The sequence below is a fragment of the Diadema setosum genome, chromosome 19 (genome assembly GCF_964275005.1).
Source record: "Diadema setosum chromosome 19, eeDiaSeto1, whole genome shotgun sequence".
In the NCBI taxonomy this organism is placed as follows: Eukaryota; Metazoa; Echinodermata; class Echinoidea; order Diadematoida; family Diadematidae; genus Diadema; species Diadema setosum.
In genome coordinates this window covers 493,210-512,525 of record NC_092703.1, presented here as the reverse complement: position 1 = coordinate 512,525, position 19,316 = coordinate 493,210, and the positions used below count along the sequence as shown (strand labels likewise).

At 39.9% G+C, this 19,316-nt stretch overlaps 1 protein-coding gene across 1 annotated transcript in view; it reads left to right on the top strand.

The window, feature by feature from the left end:
* LOC140242867 (serine-protein kinase ATM-like) overlaps positions 1 to 19,316 on the top strand; it is a 70,190-nt gene that overhangs the window by 37,716 nt on the left and 13,158 nt on the right. Inside the window, exons 34-50 of the mRNA XM_072322613.1 lie at positions 2 to 146; positions 848 to 1,036; positions 1,592 to 1,760; positions 2,017 to 2,104; positions 3,336 to 3,470; positions 4,997 to 5,197; positions 6,674 to 6,779; positions 7,221 to 7,372; positions 7,871 to 8,098; positions 9,867 to 10,089; positions 11,102 to 11,275; positions 12,297 to 12,419; positions 13,520 to 13,728; positions 14,897 to 15,377; positions 15,933 to 16,077; positions 16,529 to 16,752; positions 17,839 to 17,955. Of these exons, the coding sequence (XP_072178714.1) occupies positions 2 to 146; positions 848 to 1,036; positions 1,592 to 1,760; positions 2,017 to 2,104; positions 3,336 to 3,470; positions 4,997 to 5,197; positions 6,674 to 6,779; positions 7,221 to 7,372; positions 7,871 to 8,098; positions 9,867 to 10,089; positions 11,102 to 11,275; positions 12,297 to 12,419; positions 13,520 to 13,728; positions 14,897 to 15,377; positions 15,933 to 16,077; positions 16,529 to 16,752; positions 17,839 to 17,955 (3,109 nt within the window). The remainder of the gene's footprint in view (position 1; positions 147 to 847; positions 1,037 to 1,591; positions 1,761 to 2,016; positions 2,105 to 3,335; positions 3,471 to 4,996; positions 5,198 to 6,673; positions 6,780 to 7,220; positions 7,373 to 7,870; positions 8,099 to 9,866; positions 10,090 to 11,101; positions 11,276 to 12,296; positions 12,420 to 13,519; positions 13,729 to 14,896; positions 15,378 to 15,932; positions 16,078 to 16,528; positions 16,753 to 17,838; positions 17,956 to 19,316) is intronic.

The window sequence follows — 19,316 nt, the reverse complement described above, 5'->3', positions numbered from 1 at the left end:
GTGTGGACACCATAGAAGCATCAGCTAGCTGTCTGAAGAGTATCTTTGCTACACCAAGTGGTCGCCAGTTCTATGAGAAGTACAAGGACCTTCAAATCGACCACCTCTTGGCTTACTTGCACCCCTTTAAGACCCCCAAGAAGAAGGTGAGAAATGCACAATAAAATCTTTCATCTTACCCTTTTGTAGCCCTACAGATTGTCCTTTTTGTTTTTTTTTTTTTTGAAGTCTTCATACTCCACTCCTGTAGTCTAACAGGATTTGCACTGTGCCTTTAACCCATTGAGGACGAGTCTTGAGCATACTCGGGCAGGGCTCTATGGGAAATGCGTGTTGTAGCAAAATCAATCCGTCCTATGATAAAAGTGTGCAGATACCTGCTGTGGCATAATACAGTATCCCTTTGACACTTTATGATGCTGTTTCAGAGTGTTTTGATATTTGCCATACAAAAATTCACTGCGTTAGATTTAGCATTATTGCACCAGACTATCATTTTGTTACCTCATTTTGTGTCATTTTTAAAGTAAGGCTTTCTCATTCATAGGTAACACTATCCCATGATTCACAAAGTAGGTTGTTACAGCAAGAGTCCACCCAGTAACCTTGAGGCAGTAGTGAGATGATTTAGCCCTCTAATTCTTTCTCTGAAGATTGAGTGGGATGTAGCAATGCCCTTTGGCAAGTGCACACTGTACCTGAGACAATGACATTCACCAGTATTTTTTTTTCATGGACTAGCACATGTCATCTTTTGTAAGGCGCAAGTAAACTTTCTTCTGCCCATGTTGTCATTTGTTTCCTCTTGATGCACATACAATTTATAAGTCTTTCGCTACAACCACAGGCTGCAGCTCTCCCTTCTCTAGACACCAGTGATGAGGCATTCATCCACAGTATCTGTGAGGAGTTGCTATGGCAACCAGCTGATGGTAGCCATGAGCAGTGGTTGAGGAATCTGACGGTTGCTCTGCTGCGAAGCGGAGGAGTGAGGGATGAAATTCTGAGGCTATTAGAGCCAGTGTGTGTTGCCAAAGTAAGTTGGGATCTTGAAATACTTACACTGTATGATGTAATGGATGATACAATGTCAGTCACATGATCTGTACAAAAGCATCACATGATCTATACAAAAGCATTACTTGACTTCCACTCCTCATGATTTGATGAAAGAAATGTATCATTGACAATACCTCATATCTTTTTGAGTTATACAGTAAGCTCTTGAATGACAATTTGGCATGAGAAGGTAATTTAACTGTGGCTTATTACATTCTATGTTGTTTTTTTTTTCCCTTATGCTGCTGCTGTGAGTAATTCACAGTCCACTAGTCATTCCAAAATCAAGTAGACATTCATTTATGGGGAGAAATCTAATTAAACCATCAGAAAAAAAAAATAGTTTTACCATAATATAGATATAGAAATTTGAGTTTGGTATTTCTGTCACAGAACAGTTGTAATGTTTATTGCAACCACACTATGCAAGTAGATATAGTGATGATGTAAATGTTGATTATTATTGTGCAAAGTGTTTCAAATCTATAGCATGATATATAATGTTCCCTGTGTGTCTCTCCTTTGACAATAGGTGGAGTTTGCTGAGAGGGTATTCCCTTTCCTCATCCACGACATTCTAGCAGTCAACAACATCGTCTATCGCCAGATTCTATCAGAGCAAGTCAAAGCAGTCTTTGCTTGCTTCACTGAGTCGTCCTGTACCCGTGGCCGCTCTGTGACCCCCATGCCAAGCTCACAAGGTACTGTATATGAACATGTGATCTACTTCTTCCTTTGTTAAGTATAAGGAATTCATATTCTGATTCCAGTAGTAATGATGGCGATGATCGGGATTTAATGTGATAGATATATTAGCGCATATGAAATGCAGAATCCTCAATTGTGGATGTGGTCAGCTCAGTAATGAAATTCAACAGATAATGAAGTGTATGTTGTGTAGTTTGCATATCTATCCTAATACCAGGGACCTGTGTTGCTTTCCATTCTGATTTTCAGACTATAGAGGGCAGCCTTTGGGTCAAAGGTCAATCAAGACTCTTCTTGATATGATTCATTATTTGAGAAATCAGCAGAGGAAGAGTGGGTGAGTGTTCATCCTTCTATGTATTTTCCTTTTTTTGCTCTGTGTATCTATCTTTCTGTCTGCTTGTATTTCTCTTGGTTCTACTCTTTATCTACACTAGCAAGACTTACTGTTTATCAGTGTGTTATATTTATTTGTCATCATTGGGGCAGGAGAGAGAGAAGGGAAAAAAAAGAAAGAAAGATGGTAGTCCTGAGGGGATTTGAGGAAGAAACAGTTATCTTGTAATTATAGTTTGTGACGTGGTATGTCAGTCACAAAGTCAAGTACAGTTCAACCTCAATTATCCGGCCTTGTCGGGATCGGCACCCATCCGGATAAGCAAATTGGGCGGATATGGGAGACACAATGTTAATGTATATAGCTTCCATCCGAGATGCCATCCCAGTGCACTGGGATCTATGCTAGCCTGCACCGTGATTTACTGACAAGTTTTCCATCCATGTTCTTATGGTGAATTTATAGATCATGACTGCTTACTTTTACGATGATAATGTGGTGTGAATTTATGTTAGTTCTGTCGGGAATATTGTAGGTAAATCGTGTGAGTTTTGTTGAAATTTTAATTGAGTATAAAGTCACTGTTTTTTCTTAGTTTTTGTATGAAAAAAAAAAGTCCATCACTGCATGAAAGTGTCTGGATAATAGAGATTTCCAGATAAAAGGAGGCCAGATAATTGAGGTCGAACTGTACAAGTAGGCTCGAATGCTATGAGAGATAAATAGCGTTCCTTAGGGATATGTTTTTAAACAATATAGAAAGTACCAAGAGTGGAAGGAGTTGTTATATTTCACGTTTAATTTGAATTCATAGTAATTATAGCAATTGTATTAACAGTGATGATGATTATTACTATAAGTACTATAATCATCAACACTGCCTCTAGTTAGTGGTACTTCAGTCTGATACAATTACTACTGGTACTACTAGCACTACTATTACACTGCTACTACTACAGTTACTACTACTACTACTACTACTACTACTACTGCTACTACTACTACTACTACTACTACTACTACTACTACTGCTACTACTACTACTACTACTACTACTACTACTACTACTACTACTACTACTACTACTACTAGTACTACTACTACTACTACTACTACTACTACTACTACTACAACTACTACTAGTACTACTACTTCTACTACTACTACTTCAATGTACTACTATTACTACTATAACAACATCCTTATTGTTGTTGCTTTCGATATTTTGCAGTCAAAAGCGTTTCACTCCATGGGATAACAACTTCTGGCTAGATGTGGACTATCTGGTTGTAGCCAAGGCAGCCCAGATGTGTCAGGCCCATTTCACCTGTTTACTCTACGCTGAGATGTGGTGCAATGCTCAGAGGTAAAGATACTGACATTGGTCTTAGGTAATGTGCACAGCCTCGTGCTGCCATTGCTCTTCCAGAGGGGTTTGCTATTAGTATCCCCCCCCCCCTACCATTGAAAGGTTTTCCCTTTTTAAGTTGGCTGAAGGGGAACAATGTAGATGAAACATTTTTTTGTTTAACCCTATTCTAACTGGGGGGGGTCAAATTGACCCCCCCCCCCCTCGACGTTTTGCGCCATGATTCCGCAACGCGCAAAGATTTTGCCGTGTCGTTTCGTGACTTTTTTCATTCGAGTCTCCCGCATATTTTGAGACCAAATTTGCGACGTCCGGGTACACCGTTCTGAAGTTATGCAATGTTTTGCATATGCATGTCAACACAAAAAATGCTTGAATTCATGATTTCGTGTGCAAATCCAATGCAAACTGTGTTTTTTTGTTTAATTGATATAAATTAGATTATTTCAACTTTTAACCATTGAAATAAATCAATTCTAATGTAGATAAGCTTGAAAAAGTGCCTCCAACAAATTTTGGCAAAAAAACAATAGAAAACAAAAGATCGAAAAAACAATAAAATACATAAGAAATTAACAAAACAATAAAAAACAAAAGAAAATGATTTTGATTGCGCTATTTTTTTACTAGAAAATTGTTTGATGTGTCTTGAGGAACTCTGACACAAAAATCTAATAATTCTTCAGTCTTTTTGATGGAGTTATAGGTGAAAATATGATTTCATGCGTTAATTTGCATAATTAATTTATTAAAAAAATATGAAATCAAAATTTTTCTATTGTATGACCATGTAATCTTGTAGTTGACATCCGGCTCTATGTTCAGGCAAAATTTTGCGGCGATCGCGTGATCGGCGGCCGAGATCTGAAGGGGGGTCAAATTGACCCCCCCCCCCCCCCAGTAAAAACTTGGTCTCAAATAGCCCAGTTAGAATAGGGTTAAGGATGCATGCACTGGGCAGGAAATGAACTGAATATCTCCTTTTCCATAGCTGTTACTTGTAGCTGTATTCAGTATATCACAGTTTTGCTATGGCTTCTGATCATGACTGTCAAGTTTGTTTTAAATGGTTCTTTTTAAGTGAAATGGTCCAAATTGTAGAATACCAGGATGAGAAATGAAGGAAAGCATTTGAGATAATTGTTCTTGAATCAAATTTACTAATTTTACGTTTATAAAACAACTCAACTTTAGTAGTGGATAGGAAAGCATTTAACATTGATCCCTTTATAAATGCGGGGTAAAGTCGAGATTTTGACATTTTTTTTTTCAGATAGATGACTTAAAGCTGCCATTGCCTTGTGAAGAGTGTAAAAAGAAGACTGCAGAATCATTTTCTCCATTTAGTGTCTTATCTTGGGTAGCTTTGGCAAAGGAGGGTTTTTTATTGTTGCTATTGCTTTGCTTGACATTACTACACATATCAGACTCAGCAGTTAAAGAAAATAAAATGACACATTTCATCTCACAGCTGAACATTTTAAACATATCAGGTGAAAATAAGATGATGATTTTCCCCACAGGATGGAGGGGTCATTGTCCACCAACCCAGTGACCATCGAACCCTTCAGCCAGGACTCTGGGGACTCCGTCTCACTGGGGTCCCTGGCCGGAGAAACGGGCATCAACGTCCAGAGCCTACTGATGGAGGCATTTGGGAGCATCGGTGAGCCTGACAGTATGTACGGCTGTGGCGCTGGCCGACTGGTCAATACGGATGCAAGGTGCGTGTGTCTCATGGTTTATGTGTATTCATTGCCACGGCAACAGTGTGTTAATTCTCTATGTACTAGAGGTGGATGTTCCATGCATAAAATTTGTGACCCGCTACAACAAAAGGATCCTAAAGTCACTGACGGTTGAGCCGAGAAAATCGAGTTTGAAGTCACATCATCAAACTTGGTCAAAACAATCGGATTTCTGTTTTTGGCATAATTCTGTACTCTAATGTTTTGTTTATCATCTGCTGAAATTTCGAAGCTAAATGATCAAGGGAAAGGCAAGAAATCAGCTTTTTTCTGGGCCATGATTATCCGACTTTGCAAGTAATAGAAACATGTCCGAAGATTTGGATTTAGCGCCGCAGCTACACGTAGACTCCGCCTCTAGCAACGAGGAAGTGATCTTATTGGTCAGTGCGTGGCATCCTGATTACTGATTGGTCGTGCGTAGACAGCTGGCGGTAAAACAGACAATTATGTGTCACCTCCATTCAACAAAGATTGAAATGGAGATAATATTATAAAATGCCTTGCGTGTGTTATCCAAGAATACAAGATTGTAAAGATTAAAGTCATGAGTGACTGAACATGTCATTCATATAAAAACTGTTATTCTCAGGTGTACATAATTGAGTAAATTATTATTTTATTGACATAATGGTATACAATTTGAATTAAATTTTATGGACGGTATCCCTGTATTGTAATGAGTAATGGTGTGTTTCAAACCCAACATAAAAATAAAACAGCACATTTTTATGCCACAACAATCTGATATCAGGGACATTTTTTTGGCCTACAACAGTACAAGCAAACAAATGACAGTAGCGAGCTTTTGATATACGATGTGAACAGTAAAAGTGACAGTATTAGGCTAAAAATGGTGTTCTGCACATGTTCGAGACAGCTGTTTCCATTGTCGAACCAGGAAGGCTGGGTCATCTTTAGCGTTTGTGTCGCAGATCTAAAGTTCGCTCTTTTCTCCACAAGGTGTGTAGTTTTTTCAGTAAAGAGCATCATTGTATTGAAGTTAACCCATTGAGGACGAGTCCTGAGTATACTCAGGCAGGTGTCCATGGAAAATGCGTGTTGTAGCAAAATCAGTCCGTCCTCAACGGGTTAAGAATCCTGGCTTATATTTTTCATTGTAAATTTGTTGCTTTGATTTGCTCTCTGAACTTCAGATAAAAGTAGAAACATGAAACAAAAGCATGAGTGAGAAATCAAGGAAAATAACTGCCACTTCAAGAACAGTGGATACTACTAACTACTCATGATATGTCAAAATGAAGTACACTGTGTGTTATCTGGTCTTCGTGTACCTCATGAGAGAAGATGGACTACAATACATCAGTTTGCTGTAGCATTTTATTATTCAGTTAGAATGTCCATCATATCTTCGTTTCCCAGGATACACACCTTTGAACATGTAGCATTTTATCATTCAGCTAGAATGTCCATCATATCTTGGTTTCCTAGGATACATACCTATGAACATGAGAGAGAGTGGGGAAAGGCGCTAGCAGCCTACGACCTCCAGATGAAATCTTCAGCCAATGAGAACTCCCAGCTTGGTCTCCTTCAGGTAGGTTTGTTTCATTTCCTACCCACATTGAGGCAAGATTTCTCAGTTTAAACTGTCCCAGTGATTACTGATATAAAGTCTAGTTTTCCATATTGCTTCATTGTAATCAAAGGGATAGGACCACATAAGAAAATGGCTAGCCATACTCAAATCACTGGCAGTAATGTTGTTAACATAGAGGGCTTGGATAAGTCACCGGAAGCTCCTAGTTAGTTCTTTCTTTTTTTTGTATTACAATTTGTAGACATACTATCACAACAGAAGCTGTATGAGCTGGAAGAGTACACTTTTGCCAATATTTGCTTGCATTTCAAATGAATAATATGCTTGTTAGCATTAATGTTTATGCAAGAATTTAAAGAAGTGTATAATAATAACTTGTGTGCAAGATAAAGTTTGATGTCAATTTTCACATCTCCTTGTGTTTGTGTGTGTCCACAGGCCATGCAGAACTTTGGTTTGACTAACATCATGCAGACTTACTTAGAAGGTCAGAAGTCTGTTGGGGGTCAGGACTACGACCCCGCCCTGGCTGAGTATCAGTTTGAGGCTGCCTGGAGAAACTCTGTATGGGACCTTGACATTGAGGAGAGGTAATACTTTGTTGGTACAGGGTTAGTAAGTTTCATCTATTTACACATTCATTCATGTCTTCATTTACTTCCAACAACTTTATTTGTCTCTGTATGTTATAAGGGGAAATGATAAAGTGCTCAGCTCTGTAAGCATAATGTAACATTAAAATGTTTTTATAGTTGAGAGAATGTGAGACTTGTAGACAGCACACTCCTCATAAAAATATGAAAATAGATGGAGAGACAGAGAGGCATATTTAAGAAAGCATGAGAAAACTGTAAGTCGCTCAAAGACCTGTTTCTGATAACTAGAGACAGAACTGGAACAAACAAGAAGGCGATAGTGTTCAGAGCAAACATGGAGGCACAGACAGGAGAGCTGGAGTGCTATCCCTCAGGACAAACAAATCTACATCTTCCAATATCTGCCACCCCCCATATTTCTGTGAGGTTTGCTTGCCATTTCGCTTTCTCATTTCCTCATCAACCCTCTCCTCCTGTGTCCACCTCTCCCAGCCCTGCTGACAAAGATTCCCGTAGCTACCACCACAACATCTTCTCAGCCCTGAGCAGCCTCAAAAGTCGGGACAAGACCTCATTTGACCGGTCAGTAGAGAGGGCATCATTGGGTCTGGCCCACCAACTGGCTGAGGCCAGTATGGAGAGTGTCCAGCACATCTACCCAGTGCTGGCCAGACTTCAGGGGCTGGTGGAACTCCAGGATTGGGCTCCTGTGGTCTTGAGGTAAGATGCAGGAATTCTTCATTCACGCATCCCATCAGTTACTGTATACGTCGAATATTTCGCGAGGTTTTTATTTTCGTGAATTTCGCGAGTTCGGTGCTATTTGCGAAATTAAAGACACGCGAGAATATTGACTCTGATCCCGATGTGAATGTGACGTACGCATTGACACTTCTCTGTTCAGTACAGGACTCCCCGATCACGAATTTAACCACTCGCGAAATCGTCGGGAGTTGCCGATTCGCGAAAATTTAGACTCGCGAAACATATGGCGTATACAGTAATAGGGCTTGATATTCCATGCAGCTCATACCCACCTTTCCTTGTGTGTGTTTACATGTTATCATGTTATAGTGTTTTCTCTTTCTTTAGTATAGCACAGTGTTTTTATTGCCTCCGCCACGAAGTGTCACCAGAGGCATTATGTTTTCGGGTTGTCCGTCCGTCCGTAATGAATTTTGTGGACAGCGTAACTGAAACCTGTTTATGGTATCCTAATGAGACTTGGTATGTAAATGCATGAGTGGATGAAGTTGTGCCTATCAACTTTTGGGGGCACATGCTCAAGGTCAAAGGTCAAGGTCAAATGCTCAAAATTTCACTATTTCCCCCATATTTATACAATCCCTGGAGGTTTTTTCTTGAAACTTGGTGTATACATGTAATACTAAAAAAAATTATTCTCCAGAGAGAGTTTCGAGTCATGACATCAAAGGTCAAAGGTCAGAGGTCAAGTGAAAATGTTAAGATATCACTTTTTTCTCCAAATATTTTGGAAATGGTTCAAGCTATCTTCATGAACTTAGTACATATGCTTGCACTGACTAGCAATGATTATCTAGGGAATGTGGGGGTCATGAGTCAAAGGTCATGGGTCAAAAATCAAGGTCATCTTCTCATAATTTCACTTTTTCCCTCATATTTAAATGCAATATTTGCCCAATTTTTCTTGAAACTTGATATATACATGTATAACCCCATAGAGATTCTCTTGGAAGTTTCTTGCCCAAAGGTCAAAGGTCAAGTGAAAGTGCTAAATATAATTTCTTGGTCCATATCTCGAAAGTTACTCACGGTACACAGTGTACATGTATCATCATGAAACTTAGTACTATATCTATGCATGTTCTACCTGACAGTGATTCTCTTGGGAATTTTAGGGTCATAGGGTCAAAGGTCCAGGGTCAAAGGCCAAGTGAAGATGCAAAAAAATTACTATTTGATAGTGAAATTACATTTTTTCCCATACCTTAGAAGTTAAATCATTGTGCAGAACTTATAAAAAAAGGGCCAAAAGTGAAGTAAAAATCCTCAAATCCCCAAATACCTGCACTCTTGGACAATATATCCATCCATCCAATTAAACCTACATCTAGTTCAAGGAAAGTGAACATTCAACACATTTGTGACAAACCTGTCATTTTAATATTTTACCAATGTGAAACTCATCACACATTGTCAAGACATTGTACTATAGACCTATTAGGAGAACCATGCATTAAGGCGGAGGCATACCAGTCGCCATAGCAACATTTGTAGTTTATATATCTTTCTTATCTGCACCTTCTGCAGGCAACTTTGAACATCATTGAAGAATGGTTTCACATAATTATTTCTGTTGCTACTGTTGATGTCATTGTTCATGTTAATTATTATCATTATTGATATTATTATTGTCATAATCATCATCATCATCACTGTCATCACTATCATCACTTAAATTACTCTCATTTTATTATCAATGTTATTTTTGTTGATCTTGTCACAGTGGAGATGTTGACCCACAGCCAGTCTTGGATAAGTGGAGATCCCAGCTAGTCCTCATGGCCAATGAGTTTGACTTCAGTGAGCCTATCCTGACCCTGAGATCCACTCTCCTACACATGGTTCCCCAGGGTGGAGACAGAGATAGGCAGCAGGCAATGCATGATGGGATAGCTGGTCACCTCAAGACTCAGATACAGTGGGCAAGGGATGCCAGCAGATTTCAGGTCTGCTTTTAAAGACTATTATACATCTTTCTTTGTTTACTGTGCTCGATTCTACAAGATTCTTCTCTTATGGGATTGAATTGATGGGATGTAAATAAAGATAAGCACATGATCCTTGCCTACAACTTTATTTTCTTATTTGACCAGTAAACTCGACAATATATCAACCAATCACAGGGATAGACTAGACAATAATGGAATGTGAGTGTGTCAGGGGATAGGGATGGGACAGATTACAGCTGTATAAAGTGTAAATGAGTATATTAAGTGGATTTCGTTTCTACTCATATTTTCATTGCAGGTGTACTGGTATATTTAGGAACTTTGTTCTTATTGTCTTTTTTTAAACGGTAAACTGCAACTTTTTCTATGTTCAGAGTGTTTCTCTTGTGTTTGTTTTGGTGTTTCTTCAGTTAAAGAAAAAAAAAATAATGTCATATAGGCCCTAATTAACCAGCTTTCAAGTAGGTGGAAATGCCTTATTTAGTAAAGATCACATCTTAATCATCACCTGATCATGCTACTAGTGCACATAGGTTTAAAGGGTGTGTACAGTTCTGGTCGAGGTGAAGATTTAGCTTTTAACGTTTGGCGAGATATTCAGAAACCATTCTATAAGATGTCAGAGAGCATGCAGTTCTAAGGGGTATCAAAAGTTTATTAGATGAAAATCGGTTTTGAAATGGCTGAGATATCCAAAGACAAGGTGAAACAAAGAGATCCTAATAAAGTTGTGGCATGTCGCCTTTTATTATTAGCACTTTTTTTGGATATCTCAGCCATTTGAAAACCAATTTTCATCAAATAAACGTTGAATCCTTCTTAAAATTCCATGCTCTTTTATATTTCATAAGAGGCTTTTCATTACCTCACTTAGGAATGTTCAAAGCATGAATCCCTACCTCAACCAGTACTGTACAGTCCCTTTAAGAAAAAATGCTAGTACATCAAAAAAGTTTTCGCAGACTCGCTTTTCATTTGAATGCACCGATTGCTATTTTTATCCTGTCAGGTGGCTGAGAGGGCACTGCTTAAACTCAAGGAGCTGGAAGAGAAATTAGAGGACCGGTCCACTTCTTCAGAGGGGTGTTCAAGTGCATTGGAGGAGGCACAACTTTTCTGGGCTAAAAATGAGAGGACGACAGCACTTCACCTGATGAAAGCTGTCACCAATCAATTATCAAAAGTCAGTTCTCGTTGTTTAGGTGCTTTTCACTGAGGTAGTTTTGACTCAATTCAATGGTTGTGTGTTCTTTTGGAAACAACAGGAATGAAAGCATATGTCATGGTAATTTCTTCAAAATTAGAGGGGGAGATTAAGTGAGAAATTAGATTTGAAGCTAGGGTTGTATTTGCAATTTGTAAATTTGATTTGAACAATCAGTGTTGATTTTTGTGCTGTTTCTTATTTTGGGTGATTTTTGTGGTAACGCTGAGGCATTAAACGGATATTTTTTTTCCCATTTCCTACAGACTGGTTATCATGTATGTATTTTTAACCTGTTGAAGACAAGTCCCGAGTATACTCAGGCAAGGGTTTATGGGAAATGCGTTTTGTAACAAAATCAGCCCATCCCCAACGGGTTAGAATATAATGTATTATATGATAATATATTGGTAATATCTTTGCTCATTATTCCCAATGCAGATATGGCAGGTTATTACGTATCCGGGCAATTACCCCCCGGGTAAATACTGGTTAGTGATAAGGTTAGAGTAAAGATTAGGGTTAGGGTTAGGAGTTTGGGTTAGGGTTAGGATTAGGTTCAGGATTAGGATTAGGATTAGGGCCAGGGGAAGGGTCCGGGGTAATTGCCCAGGGGGTAATTGCCCTAGACCCAGATTATTATACCAGTATGTCCCTGACTGAGATAATTGTTGAGTAAATTCCTGGCATATCACAAAACCGTGAATTATTTTGAGCAACTGAATGGCTCCAATGTGCTGTTAAGGCCCGTCACCATCTAAAGTTACCATCGGGTCAACAATTACCATTTCACAGAGTGGTCTTACTCCATCATTAGAACTGAAATTGAAAGTAACTTTGTGCATCATGCTTCAGATCACACTCCTCTACTTGTATATGCAGCTTGCCGTAAGTTGATTATCACAGCACAGTTATATGTCCAAAGTTTCCAGTGTTAACAAGAGATAATCTTGAATAGTCCTTGCAATGATCAGTGGCAATGTTTTCACACTCCCTTTAGGCACACTCATCAAACCCAGCGAGGTACAGGACATACGCTGCAACTCTTAGTCTCCATGGCAACTGGTTGGCTGAGACGAGGTCACAGAGTCCCAACGTCATCCTAGAGGAATATCTGGAGAAGGTACTGGAGGAGATTTTGAAACGAAAAGTCTGCTTGTATTTTACAAGATCCTTTTCCACAAACTGAATGTCATGTAGTATGCATGTTAACCCATATCGGGCCAACGCACTTGTGTAAACAAACACCGCAGTGGCCCAGCACCATTTGCACCCACACTCCGACAGGCAGACCACTCTCCAAACAATCACTCTTCATTAGCAAACAATGAACAAAACATAGATAAGTTATATATCATTTGAAAGAGGATAAAATTCCCTTTAAAATGGTATATGACAAGCTGCCATTCAATTCACAGTGCAGTCATAGTATTCAGCAGACGTGATGTACAGTAATCCAAAAGTTACGAAATCAGTTTGTTTGCTTTCATTCATGGATTAAAAATAGCAAATGTTATAATTTTGCACATCCAGTACCGGAAATGAAATGATCAGAGTGTCAACTTTCTAGACATATAAATATCATGACCATTGTTACAATAATTGCAGGTTTATGTTTATGTTTATGACAATGAAGCCATTGCGAGTGCACAGGAAATCGACAGTATAATGTGTGCATCCTATGGTTTGTTGAAGCGAAACTCGTCACAATAGATACAGCTACAGCTTTTCAGTACATAGCACCCACTGACGCTTCATGGTTATTCGCGTTATTCCATGTAAACGCACATTTTTTCGATGATTTTTACGATATTGTTGGCGTTCCACTGACAAAACCTTCTTGAATTATTGCTGACAGTGTAGCAAAGCATTCTGGGATATGTTGTCAAAGGTTAGAAGGTGAAAGAACTTTGGAATGGCGTCGTTTATATGTCATTTCATTCGCTATGGGATATTCCGTATGTGGCCCCTGCGGCGTTTGAACGAACTACGGAATATCCCGTAGTTGGCCCGATATTGTTAATAGATTGGGTGGATATATGCGATCCAGAATATATCAGCTGCATTAGGCAATAAGCCAAATTATGCAGTAATTTGAAGGCTGCAGTCAACCAAAAGAAGTACATGTAGTCTGATGATGCTATGAAATAATAGTTGATTTTGCACAGGTTGTGCTCCTGACAGTGTGGTTTATCTCATGTCATCTCACACAATTTTCTGTAGTCTGCCAACATTTTTGATGACAACAACGACACTAGTCAGCCAGCCATTGCAGCCTACCACACCCTGGCCCGCTTCGCAGACAACCAGTACCAGCGGCTGGTAGACTACATGAAGTCTAAGGAATATGAAGCAAAGAGAGCACTCTTGAAGAGTTCCCAGTCCAAGGTGGAGAAACTGAGTGTACTTGGTCTCGCCAACACCAGTGACAAGTGAGTATAATTTAGTTAGTTCATCTCGTTGACTGCTGCACTTTACCTCCCCACGTAGTTCAACTATGGCCATGTCACAGTAGGTGATCTATCACTTGGTCTACTCCCACTTCGTCCAATAGCCATTTAGTCTCAACTCACATGGTCTAGTCCCGTTTCGTCTAAACCCAGTTCGTCTAATGACCATTTAGTCCACTTGCTACTTAGCCTCATTACCAGTTGGTCTAATTCCAGATGGGCTATGCCCATTTCGTCTAATACCCACAGTATATTAGAAATTTATTAAGACTTTATATTATTAAAAATCCCAAGAAGACAAAATTGCGATAGACCATCTGGTTCTTAGACGAAATGACCAGTAGCCAAACTGGGCATTAGACTAAGTGAGGATTAGACCAAATGGGCATGAGATGAAATTGACAGTAGACCAAATGAGTTTAGCCGTAGTAGTGTTTTTGTTTTGTTTTGTTATGCCTCCGCCACGTAGTGGTGCCGGAGGCATTATTTTTCTTTGTTTTTTACTTGTAACTGACACCTAATTCTAGTCCTGCATAGTCTCATTGTACGCTGACATCAATGTGTCTTTACAGTTGTACATCACAAATTCAGGATTTGTTTGATTGAAATGTGTAGCAAATGCTGTGAGTCATTGAATTTGTTGTATTTTCTGCATCCGCCAAGCTTTACCCCTCAAAAGCAACTATCTTCACTTTCATGATATCATCAAAAGTAAATTCAGATGAAATAAGCACAATCATCTGACATCTTACATTTCTCGTAGTCAAGAAGACCGTTGGGGGCGCCATAGAAAACTTCACAGCCAGTTTCCTCCATCCCTCCCTCTCCTCTGCCTTCCTTTATGGCTCTCTCAACTTTAGGCCTGTCCAGTCTCGTATGTTGTCTTCCTATTTCTTCTTAGGTCTTCCTCTTGCCCTCTTAAGATTGTTTTGGCCAGTCCTGATGATCTCTTCATGATACATTTTTCATTGGACAGTTCCCAAATTTGTGATTTGTTTACCAGTTCACATGAGAAAATAATTTACATGTGATGGGTGTCAGAGGTCTTCATCATGGTGATATTCATTTGATCATTATTCTCTTTTTGTCAATGTTAATGTTTTCATGAAAGTCCTCTAAGATGAATTCCCTCCAATCATTCCTCCCTCAGATATTTCCGCATCCTTCAGAAGCAGTCAGTCATTGACAAGCAGGAGGTAGACTCACTGTGTGAAGACCGAGATCGTTTTCTGTACCGGTCCATGGACTGCTACCTACGATGTCTGGAGTCCTCTGAGGAGACACAGGACATCCGTGTCTTCCGGGTTTGCTCTCTCTGGTTTGAGAACACCACCGATGATGAGATCAATCGCCTTCTGGAGGAGAGTTTGACCAGGGTGGAGAGTCGCCGGTTCCTGCCCATGATGTACCAGCTGGCCGCCCGGATGACCACCAAGACGCAGGGCAAGGAGCGTTTCCATGGTAACCTGACTGGCCTGATGAGGAGGATAGGGGCAGATCATCCTCACCACGCCCTGCCAGTCATCCTGGCCCTGGCTAATGCTGACAAGGATAGCGTCATCACAGCTTCGAGTCGACCTCTCTTGGCCAGGAGCAACAGTGGGGTCAATGAACTATCCAACTCTGACAAAGTAAAGTCCTACATTAACTGTTATCCAGGATTGTCCATGCATTACTAGCTTCTGTCAGTAGGTTTCTTTGACGTTACCTCTATCAATCTAATTTTTTAAGCTTAACAATGTTAAGCAAAGAGAGGAGATTGTATTGTCGGAATGTTGTGTCAGAAGACACTGGTCCTTCACCAATATTTGGAAGAATTAGACTGAGTCATGTTGGTGTTGATGTGAGAAAATAGCATGTCAATGGGAAACATCTGAGATACGGCATCATCACAAATCTGATTTGCATGATGTGGCAGTAAATGATATCAATGTTTTTTGAGAACCTGTGCAACTTCAAAATTCTGTAAATGTATGAATTTCTTTTAAGTTTGTTTTTCATAAAACTGCTCTCGCTTTGCTTCGTGTCTTTTTTAAGTCAACTGTGACATGGAGTAGAAAATTGCATGTAGTCTGTGTCAATGAAATAGCATAGTACGTAAGTATCTGATATGTGGTGTGACATGGCAAGGTTTTTAAGGAAAGCAAACAATCATTTGTCAGTTGTGCATCTTTGTTGGTTTGAAGGATCGGATGCAGGCAGCCAGGGATGTGTGTAGTCATCTTCAAAAGACATCGCCATGCAAAGAGATCATTGACTCCATGAACAAGCTGTCTGATGCCTACGTACGCCTGGCCTACTGGGATGTGAAACAGTTCAAGAAAGAGACAAGTAAGAAGCAAGGGTCATTTCCCAAGTTATATTGAATTAGCACAATTTATGATCAACAGTGGAACAGAGTATTTAGTGTGTGCTCACTTATTCCAATGCTGCACACTGGCGCTTGTCTGACGGTCCCTTACCAGTAAAAATAACTGTTGAATCAGTAACTTTTTCAGGAATTTACCAATAGAAAATTGAAAAACTGGATAGGTACAGACAGATCAGTCCAGTAGAAAAAATGGGTTAGTGTGCAGCCTTGCTTATTCATAGGTCATACTGTGTTTATGATAAAGTTTGTGGTAGGTTATGAACCTCTGGATGCAGGAGACTAGTCTGTGAGTTGTGTCAGGCTCTTTGATGAGAAAAAAAAAACCATGAAAGATTGATGATCTATCAGTGAAGCTGACAATTTCTTTCATTTTTTTTTTCGTGATCTATTGTCCATTCCATGGACTTTTAGGACCGATCCGAATCCCCACCAACCAGCCCCTCCTCCAGATGCAGTCCCTCCATCATGTCGCCCTGCCCACCCTGGAGCTGGAAGTGGACCCGTCATGTCGCTATGACAACATGGTATATGTGGAAGGTTTTGAGCCGACGTTCAAACTGGCGGGGGGCTTGAACCTACCCAAGATTATTTCCTGCATGGGATCTGATGGGGTGAAAAGGAGGCAGCTTGTGAAGGTATGACATCATCCAACACAGGGAGGCAATTCTGGAAATTATCAGTTTCCATGGAAACAGGACACTCCTTCAGTACACTTATAACAAACCAACCATGATGTTGTAGGGTGAAGGAATGCAGAGCATCATAATTCAATCTTATTATTTTGTAGCTTTCCATCAGATACTTTTTAGACTAAGATTTATTAAGTTTATATTCATTCGGAGGAAAATACAATTAGAATACCAACATTGGCCTATTGCACTGAAAACTCAGACAAGACCTTTTTTTGTGTGCAGTATGTTATAATTGAAGCTTTCACGACAAGCACTCCAACCACTTAATTCTGGTTGACTCTTTGTGATTTCGTGTGTGAGATGTGGAACAATGAAATGGCTGTTTTTTTCCTTGTAAACTGGCTTTGACTATTGCTCAGGGCACTTGAATGTGAAGGTGATTTAAAGGCCTTTTATTTTGTAGGCATGTCCATTTTATTAAACTATCAAAATAAAAAATAAATTATGCTCAATCTTTTCTTTCAGATATTGTGTAGTTTTGTGTATCTCATGAAGATAAAAATTTTACCCACATCAGGTTGACTGTAAAAGTGGATATTCTTGCGTGAGTGTTTTTTATTTCAGTTTTTTGCAGGCGACTGGGTAAGATTAGTTTTGCGTGTTTTCAATTCCGCGGAATCAAGACATGAACTACTGCAACATATAGGAAGCAAAGATATTTGCATGCTTTTTATATTTGCGATACGTAGTTTCTGGTTGCGCGATATGAGCAAAAATTTTGACACTGCAAAAATTTCCACTTTTACAGTAATGTCTTACATTGAGGACATCATTGTCTGCTGACCTTACTTTCTGTTCTTTTCTATTATAAAGCAAGATTGCATAGTTAAGTATCTGAATACAGATCAAAGCCTTGGAGTAATTTGGCCAAGATATTCTCTGGCAGATGAGGTTTTGCTTAATTTTCTTCTGAATGTTTGATTTGTATTTTTCATTCCATTTCCATACATTTGTGTTGGTCTCATAGGGATACTTTTCTCATCTCCACTGAGAATTAATTTGTAATTTTAATATTTTGTCCCTTGTTAGGGCAATGATGACTTGCGACAAGATGCAGTCATGCAACAAGTGTTTGGATTGGTCAACCAGCTCCTGAGGAGGAACACAGAAACCAATCGTAGGAAGCTACAAATAAGGCGCTACAAGGTGAGCTTAATGATCATCTCATGATCAGGGGATGTCATGTACAATCATGTACATGTACATGTTGACATGTACAAAATAACAATAATCAGTAAAATGACATAAGTACACATAATTATTGTAAGTGTGGTGTCAAAAGGGGCCTGAGCTTTGGATCCTAGCAGAATCTTTGTCAGAGGTAAAATAAAAAACATGTAAGGACAACAATCACATGAAATGCCTTTTGTCTTTCATCCCCTTGCATTAATCCCCCATTCTTCACCCCCTTGCATTAATCCCCCATTCTTCACCCCCTTGCATTAATCCCCCATCCTTCACCCCCTTGCATTAATCCCCCATCCTTCACCCCCTTGCATTAATCCCCCATCCTTCACCCCCTTGCATTAATCCCCCATTCTTCACCCCCTTGCATTAATCCCCCATCCTTCACCCCCTTGCATTAATCCCCCATCCTTCACCCCCTTGCATTAATCCCCCATCCTTCACCCCCTTGCATTTATCCCCCATTCTTCACCCCCTTGCATTAATCCCCCATCCTTCACCCCCTTGCATTAATCCCCCATCCTTCACCCCCTTGCATTAATCCCCCATCCTTCACCCCCTTGCATTAATCCCCCATTCTTCACCCCCTTGCATTAATCCCCCATCCTTCACCCCCTTGCATTAATCCCCCATCCTTCACCCCCTTGCATTAATCCCCCATCCTTCACCCCCTTGCATTAATCCCCCATTCTTCACCCCCTTGCATTAATCCCCCATCCTTCACCCCCTTGCATTAATCCCCCATCCTTCACCCCCTTGCATTAATCCCCCATTCTTCACCCCCTTGCATTAATCCCCCATCCTTCACCCCCTTGCATTAATCCCCCATCCTTCATCCCCTTGCATTAATCCCCCATCCTTCATCCCCTTGCATTAATCCCCCCCCCCCCCCTTCACCTGTTGGGCTCCTTGCCTGTGACCTCCAACCCTCCCCTTTTGTTTTCATTGTTCTGTGTCCCTAGCCCTCCCCAGACTGTGCCTGTTGTGTGCAGTCCTTATATGTGATTGCTTTCCCTGCCTGTTTGTCATTTTGCCTCTGACGAAGATTCTGCTAGGATCAAAAGCTCAGGCCCCTTTTGACACCATTTTACTCCATTGGCCCGCCACTATTGGATAAGCAGTTTTGAGCATTTTTTTTTTTCTGCTATTAACATGTCTTAACACATGACTGCCCATCAAGAAGATGTAAACTTTTTAAACATCCATTCAAAAGAGAGAAAAGACTTGGCTGATCTTGTAGTGTAATCCAACTGTAATATTCCATGTGCATGTATGTTCCAAGCTGCACAAGTGACATTCCGTTTGAAATTTATTATCAGTTA